This window comes from Ostrinia nubilalis, chromosome 1, assembly GCF_963855985.1.
Source record: "Ostrinia nubilalis chromosome 1, ilOstNubi1.1, whole genome shotgun sequence".
NCBI classification, from domain to species: Eukaryota; Metazoa; Arthropoda; class Insecta; order Lepidoptera; family Crambidae; genus Ostrinia; species Ostrinia nubilalis.
In genome coordinates, this window is record NC_087088.1 from 7,761,912 (window position 1) to 7,774,052 (window position 12,141).

General features: G+C 35.2%; 1 protein-coding gene and 1 long non-coding RNA gene across 2 annotated transcripts; one reads left to right on the forward strand and one right to left on the reverse strand.

Annotated features, from left to right (window-relative positions):
- Positions 1 to 1,546: 1,546 nt before the first annotated feature.
- Positions 1,547 to 4,562, reverse strand: LOC135088487 (probable ATP-dependent RNA helicase Dbp73D). The gene is made up of 7 exons (XM_063983315.1): positions 4,326 to 4,562; positions 3,938 to 4,247; positions 3,479 to 3,760; positions 3,214 to 3,391; positions 2,428 to 3,082; positions 1,909 to 2,089; positions 1,547 to 1,763 (listed from the first exon to the last, which is right to left on the reverse strand). Exons 1-7 carry the CDS (start codon positions 4,346 to 4,348, stop codon positions 1,566 to 1,568), a joined length of 1,827 nt encoding a protein of 608 aa, XP_063839385.1. The 5' UTR covers positions 4,349 to 4,562; the 3' UTR covers positions 1,547 to 1,565.
- A 2,426-nt stretch (positions 4,563 to 6,988) lies between these two features.
- LOC135075437 (uncharacterized) lies at positions 6,989 to 12,003 on the forward strand. Its single transcript, XR_010258024.1, has 6 exons — positions 6,989 to 7,521; positions 7,756 to 8,000; positions 8,373 to 8,426; positions 8,837 to 8,989; positions 9,461 to 9,547; positions 9,665 to 12,003. It is a non-coding gene; the product is annotated as an uncharacterized LOC135075437 (long non-coding RNA).
- Positions 12,004 to 12,141: the final 138 nt, after the last annotated feature.

Sequence of the window (12,141 nt, forward strand, 5' to 3'; positions counted from 1 at the left end):
AAAACGGCTGCCGCAAAGCCAGTATGGTCTGAGGATGACTTCGTATCGTACTTTAAACTCAACTAAATGTCATTCACTCTAAATACATATTGAAGCGCAAAATTATAAAACCAGTGCGTGGCGAGGGAATGACGCTAAAAGCTGTGGACTCTTTTTCAAGTACAGAAAATCAAATTATTGTTTATTGAAACCGCAAAATATTAATAGAATTTGGTGTAATATACATTTAAATAAATTATTCGTTAATTAAAACAAAGGATCAAATTGATGTTTCTATAAATATGGGTTCCAAGACACAAACTTTTGGAGTACGGACATGTCTAGGGAATGACGTTTTAGGTCATTGAAAAGGAATTTAAGATGTTTTAAAAATAGTTTTAAAAAATATAAATGGGTGATGAATAAAACACATTGCGAGCTGTTATTTAACTATTTTGGAATAAAATATTAACAAATATTCCATGTGAAATGTGGCGCGGACTAAGAGTTGACATATTTTTGTGGAATGACCATTTGAGCTAAAGTCTTGAAAATTGGAAAGCCTACTATTTGGATTCGACTGTAATTTTTGAGGTATAATACATTAACGTAGCATAAATATTTACGAAGATACAGATGTGTCAGCTGGGGACACGTGTCCTCAGCTTACACACAGAAAACAACTCATAGTTATGAAGTTCTAATGGCTCTAATTGAATGACTGAGAGGTTTGATGACTCTAATTAGGCTTTTATTGATGGTATACTTGGAATTGCTCTAGGGCCAATGAGGAAGTTGGAGACATTCAGGTGAACGACCGACTTCTCATTTTGTACTATTATAGCTTTTACCATACCCGCGGCTTCGCCCGCGTTCGTTGTCACAGAAAGTTGATTTTTCTTCGGGTTGATAATAATCTATAGGACTTGCAACAAAGGTGACTTTCTACTGGTAAAATAATTTTCAAAATCAGTTCAGCAGTAGGTAGTTCCAATGGGATGTTTTCATCTCATTCATTAAAAATACCTGTTTGTAATAATAATAGCTGTGGTTTACTGAATAAAGAAAAACAATATAAATTCATCACCAACTGGCAACTTAACACATTATTTTGGCAACCGATGCCCGTACTGGCCCGTACGTAGCAACTTGACAGTGGCAGAAACTAGGCTCGGTTTCCACTAAGGTGGAGCAGAGCGGAAAAGTGTTTTAAATAACCAACCAGATTTCATTATTTACACTTCTCCTCTTTGCTCCGCTCCGCGCCACGCCGCGCGCCGCCGCCGTCGAAATCTATAGAAAAAATTAGTCCACATGACACTTCTCCGCTCTGCTCCACTGTGCCTTGGTGGAAACCAGGCCTTATTGACCCTCCATACAGATGTATGAAGATGACAAAAAAGTGCCGGCGACAAGTCACCCGAGCGCGCGAGCCCTTGCCAGTGGGAATGACGCTCGTGGCGACGACTGGAAACAACCGGCTACTGATGGGGTTCCACTCAGCAATTTTTAAATACGTCAGGAGTACCTACTTATGTGGTGGATAAATGAACAAATAAACAATTAATCTCATATTAAAAACAATTTTATTGTGCCTTACGTTTTCTGGATTTAAATCCTCTTTTTAATTCAATTGATTTCTCAACTTTGAGATGGATTTCAGAATTAATTAAATTTTTAGTTTCTTCAATAGCCTTCTCGTAACTTCCATTTAATCTACTAAATACATCAGGATGTACATTCATTGCAGGTATTTCAGACTTTCCACCAGATTTCAATACCTCCTGCAATAAAATAAAAATATAGCTTAACTACAAATCTTTAACCTGTTGCCATTTATTTTTATAAATAGTAGGTATTACTTCCACAAATCAAAAAAGTAGTGCCACAAATTGAAAAGTTTAATACATTTAAAAAAACTGTAAATACCGTAAATAAATTGGTCTGGTTGGGTAACAGCATTATGACAGCATGTCCTATGCGGCCCGCACGACCGGTTCTGCCGACGCGATGTATGTATGTTTTTATATTTCTTGGTGGGTCATATGATATCACATAATTACAGTCAGGAATATCAATCCCTCGTGCCAAAGCATCTGTTCCAATTAGACTGAAAATAAAATTCACATTAATTTCTTCATTGGTGATCAAATCATGCACTAAATAAAATATAGATGGCGCTTTGTGTAGGTAGGTATGTAATACAATGTAATGCTGGATTTACACTATGCGGAAATTAGCCGAGTCAAGTAAAAAAAACAGAGAAGTGGGGACGAAATTCATTCATTTTTCATCCCCACCCCACTGTTTTTTTTACTAAACTTGGCTAATTTCCGCGCAGTGTAAAAGCAGCATTACAACATTTTATAAAACGCAATAACTTTCTTTTTAAAATATTAATTCTATTATTTGATGTTTTTAAATTGTTTTAATGATTACTGTACTCACACATTTATTTCAGATTGGGTGAATTTCCTTAAAACATCATCTCTTGTGGTTCTATCTAAAGCAGCAGATAACTCGGCAACTTTAATTTTTCCCTTACCCCAAGTATTCAAAAGTACTGTGAGTCTATGAGCAGACTGAGCTGCGTTTGTGAAACAAAGCACTTTGTCCCAGTCTTTTTCAAGCAGAAAATGGTAAAGTAAGAGGGGTTTATGTTCCGCACTACAAACGACAAAGTTTTCTTTCAACTCATCTGGAGTTGTATACTTTCTTATGTGATCTTCATCTTCAAATTTATTAACTTGTGCAGCTGAAAATAATTTGGGCTGGAATAATCCCCACTGTTCTAGTTTTTCAGGATCTTGAGATAAAGTAGCTGAAAATAGCAGCTTGTGAGGAGGAGCTTTATGTCGTATGAGGCAGTCCCAATTTAGGTTTGGTACTTTTCCAGACAAAAGCTCGTTTTCTAATTTTATGTGTTTATCCATGTGGTAGAGCCAGTCATTTTGTATGTTTTCCATGATTCTGTCTGCTTCATCTATTACTAAAAATTTTAAATGCTTCAGAGAGAAGCCATTGGTGTTTTGAATATGCTCCACCAGGCGACCAGCTGTACAGACTATGATGTCAACTTCGCTGATCCAACCATGTGATTCAGCTGAAACAAGAAGTTCATAATAAGTTATAGTTAGCTCCAATAAAGTTAATAAAATTTAAATGAACTATGCCTAAGAATTGGGGTCAGTATATTTTTATGTACCTACATATTTAATATCAAAAATTACTCACTATAACGAACAATCTGTTGCTGTTCTTGATGCAGTGGGATGGAACCACTCAGCAAAGCCACTTTTAACCCAGTTCTCTGGCAGTATTTTTTAAACACTTTAAAAATTTGAGCAGCTAGTTCTTGTACAGGCAATACCACCATGGCTCTGATATGATGTCCTACATCCTTCATCAACACCTGCCAAGAAAAGTAAAGTCAATCACAAAGTGCGGTTGAAATAAAATTTTATTCATTGAATTGAATGTTAGGCAATGTGACACTTACCTGTATAATTGGGATTGCAAAAGATAATGTTTTTCCACTGCCTGTAGGTGCAGAAACACAGATATCATGTGGCCAAAGAGGTTGTGGCAACTCATGCTCTTGAAGAATGAAAGGAATTACTTCGGCTTGAACAGGAAACAAATGGGATATACCATCACTTTCTAAAGTTGATTTTAGGGTACTGTGTAACCAAGTCTGATCAGCAATGGCATGCAATTTATTTTGCAAGTTCCTGGACACACTATATGGATGTGATAGCCAATATGGTAAAATCCTATGAACCTAAAAAAAATATTATTGTTCTCAAAACTACAGAAAATTACTTATTTTTATTTTTCACAAATATGGTAAAACAGTAGGAAATACAACAAAAATATGTTAGCAACATTAGAAATGTTACCTATTAAAATGACTACTATAATTTCTTGTACCTATTATTAATTGAATTTATAGTCTTACCTTGGGCTTCTGTTCAAAATCGTTTCCCCCTAATACTTTAAATTCATGTGTTATTTTATCTTGCCTATGGGGTTTCAGGTCAACTTCGATAGGTGAAGTTTGCACCTGAATTTCATCTTTTAAAACTTTCTCAACAACTTTAACAACATTGCTTTGTTTTGTTTCGCTTGATGGTTTACTAGACTTTACATTTACATCTAAAGTGTGTGTGCTGGCATACAATTTTCTTCTTTCTTCTATATCTTTTTTCAATTTCTCCAAATGTTTTGTTTCCTGGTTGACAATATTATTGTCCTCATCCTCTCTATATCTGATTATGAAATAAATAGTTATAAGTAAGAATAATCGCTAATTAGCCTTATAATCACTTAATATTCATGAATAATACCTGTTAATAACAAATAAATCCATAACTCCCAATTTCGTTATTCGATTCAATCACAGAGCACGTAATAGTGATTCAATTACAGCGGATTTATAATATTTTATATGAAACAACTAAAATTTGTAGATAGTGCAGAAGCATTCAGTTGAGGCTGAATTAAATAAAATTTTATTCAACTGAATAAATAAGTTTTAAAACAAATTACATGTGTTTTTTGTAGGTTATATTTTTGACGTGAGTTCGTCGAACGAATGAATGAATGACGTATTTTTTTTATAAAAAGCAATGCTTTGGAAAATTTAATATGGCCAAATCATAATCATTGCCAGCCAATCTGAATCATACAGAATGAGGATCATTTCGATTTTTAGCTGTGAATGCAGATTTATAGGTCTAAGAAATCCTTAATACACAGTCCAAAAATTTTTGTTCTACGACAAAAATTGACGAAGTTATGGCCAAATTACTAAAAAAGTTCACTGACCGCCCGGCGCGGGGACGATGACGTCATTATATCCGATCCGAACGCTGCCGGCGTACTGCGTGGATAGAAAATATTTTTTTCTAGCCAAACTATCAGTTTTAGAGAAAAACTTGTAATGACATTTATTCATCAGAATAAAGTAAGCTATCGATAGGTAATTTTTATAAATAGAAATTGTGAAAAATAACGCAAAAAATCCATACGCTCATACGATTCAATGGAACGCAGAGACGCGATTGGGGTCTCCGCGGTGGTATATTTGGCGATTTATTCAAATAAAGTGTTCATAAGTGTTGTTAGAGTCATATCTTCTTCCAAGTAAAATATAAAAATGTTTAAGTATTAATTTATTTACTTCTAACAATAAGGTATAGCTGAGGCAGATACACTCTGCCTAGGGTACAAGACATTGCTATGAAGATCATTTCGATGTACACGCAATACCTACCTGTTATTTAGTTTTTCTGAGTTAAACCTACGTACCTACCTATCTATTCGCCGTTCCCATGGGCGGGCCAGCTGTGCAGGAAAGGACAGCTCCTGGAAATCTATTTAATTTTAGCTTAGAAGCTGGGTATGACTCCCCCGCCCCCCTCCTCTCCCCAGGTCATAAGCTGGGCCTGACTTCCCCCTCGGCCAGAAGTTGGGTATGATTTACCCCCCCCCCCCCCCCCGCCCGAAACTGGGTATGACTTGACCCCTCCCCCTCGGCCAGAAGCTGGGTAAGGCTTGCCCCTCCCCCCAGGCCATAAGCATAAGCTGGATATGACTCCCCTTCGGCCAGAAGCTGGGTATGACACCCCCCCCCCCCATGCCAGAAACTGGGTATGACTTGACCCTCCCCCCCTCCCCCAGGCCAGAAGCTGGGTAAGGCTAGCCCCTCCCCAGCCCATAAGCATAAGCTGGGTATGACTCCCCCTCGGCCAGAAGCTGGGTATTACATACCCCCCCCCCAGGCCAGAAACTGGGTATAACTTGACCCCCCCCCCCCCTCCCCCCAGGCCAGAAGCTGGGTAAGGCTAGCCCCTTCCCCCAGTCCATAAGCATAAGCTAGGTATGACTCCCCCTCGGCCAGAAGCTGGGTATGATTTAACCCCCCCCCCCCAGGCCAGAAACTGGGTATGACTTGCCTCTCCCCCCCTCCCATCAAGGCCAGAAGCTAGGTAAGGCTTGCCCCTCCCCCCAGGCTAAAGCTGGGTATGACTTATCCCCCCCCCCCCCAGGCCAGAAACTTGGTATTAGCATCATATTATGTATTATTATGTTCAATACAAACAATCATTAAGTTACACTCACCCCAACCGCGTCTCCGCATTGCATCGAATCCTATGAAAATGTGGTTTTTGGACATAGCGATACTTATTTTTCACAATTTTTATTTTTTAAAATTACTGGTTGATAGGTTACTTTATTTTGATGAATAAATGTTATCAAAAGTTTTTTTCTAAAACTGATAGTTTAGCTGGAAAAAAATATTTTCCATCCCAATAGTACGCCGGCTACGCTCGATTCTGATATAATGACGTCACGCGGCCTTGCGTACGTTGACTTTTAGCGGCAAAAACGGCCTATGTTTATTACTTAATATCTTCGTAAGTAATGGTCCGATTTGGATAATTCAAAAAGATATATCTTTCTTATGTCTTAAAGATTAACGTAGATACTAGTTTTATTGAATTTTCTACAACAGTACTGATCCTCATTAAATGATGCCTCTGCAATCCGTGTTTACAATGTACAATTTCTCGGTAATGTTCATTTTTTGTTCAGTGAGTGTAATTTAAAGTGAAAAATGTATACATTAAACATGGCCCATGCATAAAACCATGACTTGCGTGTATTTAAATTGGGTGCTCAATCTCATTATTTATACAGTCAATGGCTCGTTGAAAACAACAGATTATAGAGCATCGAATTGTGTGGATGTCATATGTCATGTCATGTCCAGTGGGTAGACACTTCTCATACAAAAACTAGTCTCTATATGTAGCAATTGATATACAACCTTATCCCTTAAGCAATAAAGTGCATTTTGGATTGATTTCAATATAGCAGGGGAACCCGCGGATCAATACCACCATACTAAAAATAATTGTTAGTGTTCTTAATGTTGGTAGTATTGTTAGTTTGACAAATGAAAAAAAATGTCTGTCAATTGAGTTCATATTCTTATCTATGATTGAGTTTGAGTTTTTAACCGGCGAATTGATTCGTGTGAAGTTATTTTCTCAGATTTGGTGCAATATTACTGTAAATAAACTTTTCTGTCGTTTACGTTGAGTTGATTAAGTTCTTCCGTATCGGGCGTGATAAAGTTTGCTGTTCAGTGTTTTGTTTTTTGTGAGATAGAGACTCTTTTAAATAAGCTGTGTTTCAACTTCTACAGAAGTTTAAACTCTTATTTACTTTTCTGTTTAATGGGTATGTTATCTACTTACTTGAAATATTAGATCTATTACAAATCTATTTTTCATTAAAAACAACCCTATGTGATGAAAATGTAAATGTACTTTCAAAACTGGTAAATGCATGAACCAGGGCATTGACACTGGTTGGAGAGAAATTATAGGCTTTGTTTAATTAATACCTATTTCATTTTAGGCTTCTACTGATAATGGAGAGTAGAAACAACAAGAAGTGCGTTATTTGTAATAAGAGGCGAAGTCGTGGTGGATCACCCTTACTTTTGAGTAGGTTTCCTCTGGATTCTGACCGGTAAGTTTCTAATAACACTCATTTATTACAAGATAATTTTAATGATTGTGTAAACTTAAAGGCTGGGATTAATATTTTTAATCATACAGTAAATAACCATAACCAATTTTTAATTTCAGTATTTTGTTTCGTACTCTGTAAATGCATTGCATAACAATACTAAAAGAAATTAGTTGATGAATAAATTTCAGTTTGTTATTCTTTTTCTTTTCTAATAGGTATTTCTTATTTCAGTTGTCGAATGTGGGTTAAAAATGCTGGCATAGAAGACTTAGCATATGTACCTATTGAAAAGTTACACCAACTTAAGTTTGTTTGTGGTGGGCACTTCACTCCTGAATCCTTCAATGCCAAAGGAACTCGGCTGAAGAACTCAGCTATTCCAACACTGGAATTGAGCAATCCCATCTTGCCAGATGAAGTTTTGACAGAGTTTCCTCTTCATGTAAAAGACTCCAATAAAGAAAACCTCAAGACAGGTATGATGATGACTTCAATTATTTTTTTTAAATGTAATTTACTATCTATCAATTTTTCTGAATTATTTAGATGTCTTAATTAATTTTCTTTGGTTTCCAAAACAAACCAACCGAATGCAATTTAACAAGGTTCTTTCTTTGTAAACACAAACATGTGTTGTATGCTTATCAATAAATAATATATAATTTCAATTATTAATTATATCTATACTTTGTTACAGTTCTTTCGTTCGTTTCAGCCAAATGACGTCCACTGCTGGACAAAGGCCTCCCCCAAGGTTTTCCACAATGAACGGTCCTGCGCTGCCCGCATCCAGGCTCTTACCGCGACCTTTACCAGATCGTACCTCTACAGTCGTCAGACCTTTACAGTTCTTTATGATCATTCATATTGCATTCCAAAGAAGTCAAATCCAGTTGAACGAGGTATGTTTATCTAAAATTATACTAATAATATAAAAAGGAAATATTTAATTGTTTGTTTGTATTTGATCGGCTCCGTAACTCGAAGCCAAGATAGCCTAAAGTGCGGGTTAGAACCCCACAGCTTGAATATTGTAGTAAACCCACTCGTAACACAATTTAGCTTAGAATGAGGTGTTGAGTTAGAGGGACTTTAGTAATTTGTGTAATACAAATTCTTCAAAAAAACTACCGGACCAATTTGAAAAATTTTAGGCATTCTACATTAATTAGCCAGGTCAGCTAGTTTAATAATATTTTTAAGCTAGTAATTTTTAATGTGAGCAAGACATGTACTAGACTGATTGTACCCTAAAGTTGGGTAAGAACATGACATTTTATTACCCAATTCACATTTCATTTTCTGCTTTCAGTTCCCCTTACAACTACAACCAAACAACTAAATTCAACATGTTTGGGAGCTGTGGATATACCAGATTCTGGTATTTCTGCGAAAACAACTTTTGAACCTCTTCCTTCTACTTCCAATGCACCAGAACATATGACCTATAAACCAATTACTCATGGTAAGTGTACAAACTAATTATTTACCTTCTAAAATATGCCTTCCCTCAAACTAAAGAATGCCACCCTGGATGCGTTCTGCAGTCTGCAGTCAGGTCAAAATGAACTTATATGTACAACATTCTAGGTCTCTGTACATTTTATATTAATGCGATTTGACCGTGCGGATACGAACAAAGAACGCAAAGCACACGTGACTGATTGCCTTATCACGACCACTTACAGATTGTCTTGACATACCCGCAGACCGCATCCAGAATGCAGAACATTAAAACCTCTAAATGCCTTTAATTTAATATTATGTCATTGTTATTGAAGGTGGGCCCACGCTTCATATTTTATGAGAAGAGCTATCATTATCCTGTCTTTGCATTTTTTTAAAACTTGATAATGATTGATTGATTTGGAAATAATATGTTTCATAAAACAACTAAATAAATTTTAAACTAATTAGCATATTTATAATATTTCAGATGATAAAAACATTTGCCATCAAGATGCACAGGCAGAAATATTAGTCCACAGTTATAAAAGACCTAAGAAAAACATTGAAATGAAAGGTAAGATAAAACATACCTAATTTAAAAAACTAAGTAAAATTGCTGATTAATTAACCAATCTTCAATTCAATTTGCTTTAATGTTGTTTTTTTACTAATGGATATGTTTTTATTACAGACACTTCATCAACATTTACAATTAAAGAGAAGAGGCTTTGGCGACAGTTACAAAATGCAAAAAAAACAATAAGGAATATAGCGAAGTCAAGAGTGAATTTAGACAAGTTAGATTCGGAAGTGCTGACATCGTTAGTAAAGGATGTAGTGCAGAATAACAAAAAAAAGTCACAAGGAAAAAGGTGGACTTTAGCCAACAAAATATATGCTTTGGCTATATTTAAACGGTCCCCTAAAGCATACCGCTATATGCAAAAGCTGTTTACGCTACCAAGCACTAAAACGCTCCAAAGGATTTTAAAAAATATACCAATGGAGCCTGGTATAAATAAAAATATAATTGATATGTTAGAGGCAAAAGCATCAAGTATGCCAAAGGAAAATAAATATTGCTCGTTAATATTTGACGAGATGGCGTTAAAGAAACGGATAATTTATAACGAAATTGCTGATAAAGTGGATGGCTACGTGGATTATGGAGAGGGCGAGAACATGGGACGAGAAAATAAAATTGCAGACCATGCGTTAGTGTTTATGATACAGGGTGCTAAACATAAATACAAACAATATATTGCGCACTATTTTGTGGAAGGCACAATATCAACAGCAAAACTGGCAAAAATTATATCGGACATCATCAAAAAATTAAAAGAAATCGGATTTGTGGTTCTAACAACAGTTTGTGATCAGGGATCTACAAATATAGGAGCTCTTAACATGTTAAAAAGAAACTGTGGACAAGGCATAGATAGCAACTTTTTCTCTGTAAATAATGACAAAATTTTTATAATCTATGACATCCCTCACTTGTTCAAATCATTACGAAACAATTTCTTTAAAAGTGGAAATATGTCTTTCGATGGAAAAATTGCACAATGGAGGCATTTGGTAGTTGCAGAAAAACACAACAGAAATTTTTTAAATTTTAAAAAACTGAATAGTACCATTGTAAATTCAACATTCAAAACTAAGATGAGGGTGAAGTATGCTGCGCATGCTCTGAGTAATACCGTGGCAGCTATTTTAAAAATGATGGCATGGAAAGAAGTTTCTGATTGCAATGATACAGCATTTGTGATTGAACAGTTAGATAAACTATTTGATTGTACAAATGGTCCATCATCTTTAAATGACGTAAAGAAAGGGATCCGGGAAAATGTTTCCACATCAAGTAATCACATTGAGTCTTGGACCTTTTATACTGATAAGTTAAAAACCATAAAATTTATAACAGCAGAAAACACGATACTAAAAAATGTTAAATGCGTAAAGGGATATCAAATATCTATCAAATCCTTAAACGATATTTGGGATAAGTTAAAGAATGAAGGGTTTAAATATATGAACCTTAGACAGTTTAACCAAGACTCTCTGGAAAACTTATTTGGAATCATTAGGCAACACAGTGTAACCAATAGAAATCCCACTATCACGCACTTTACTGCAGCGCTTAAAACAAGCATGGTTACTGGGCTGAAAGTGCCTCATAGCAGAAGTGCTAATTGTGAAGCAGACAACAATAAACATATGCTGGAATATAAAGACATTTTAAAAACTAATTTAAAAGCAACAGAAATAAAAATTAATGTTCAAAATTCCACAGACACTGAATTTTATCCTGTGTTGTCTATCCCGGACCCTGAAAACTTAGAACAGCCCATTGAAAATTTGTGTAGCCTTGAAAACCAACCAGTAGTATATGTAAGCGGGTATTTAGCTGCCAAACTATTACAGAACAGTTCTTGTTTAATTTGTGAAGAGTGTTTGAGCGTGAAAACTCCTGTTGACAATGATTTGTATGCATATATATCTCTTCGCGAATGGTGGCATGATAAAAAAAGTCTCGTTTATCCAACAATTCAATTATGTACCACCGTAAATGAAGCTAAACAATTTTATCATGACCATATTGCCGACCAGATATATATGGAAAATGTTGGAAAATTCATTTTCTTAATGTTGAGTACAAATTGTAATTTTAGTTGGTTTAAATGTCAACAACATAATAAAGAAATTTATGATAAGATGTTTAAAATATTAAGTTACCTTTTTCTAAGAAAAAGTTGTAAAATCATTAATGACAGCTTCATAAAAAGTGAAAACAATTTTGCTGACAAAAGTAAAAAAGCACAGCAACAAAGCATTGAAAAGTAATCTTAGGGCTGAGGTTCGATCAGCTGATAAGAAAATTAAAGATGTTTATAAATAAAAATCCTATTTTTTCTTAGAAAAAGTTGTGAAAATAAAAGTTTACAAAATTATCATTTCTGTACTTTGTTATAATTTTCAATAATTCCTCATGCCTACAACTGCTATGTCATGTTCAATACTTATTGTAATATACCAATTTTATTTCGAAATAAATAATTTACGTTACAAAACTTCGTTTTACTTACACATAGTATAAAATAAAAATAGTAATCATTAAAATATTGAAGGTTCCTATACTAGATATCGATATGCAATTACAACCCTAGC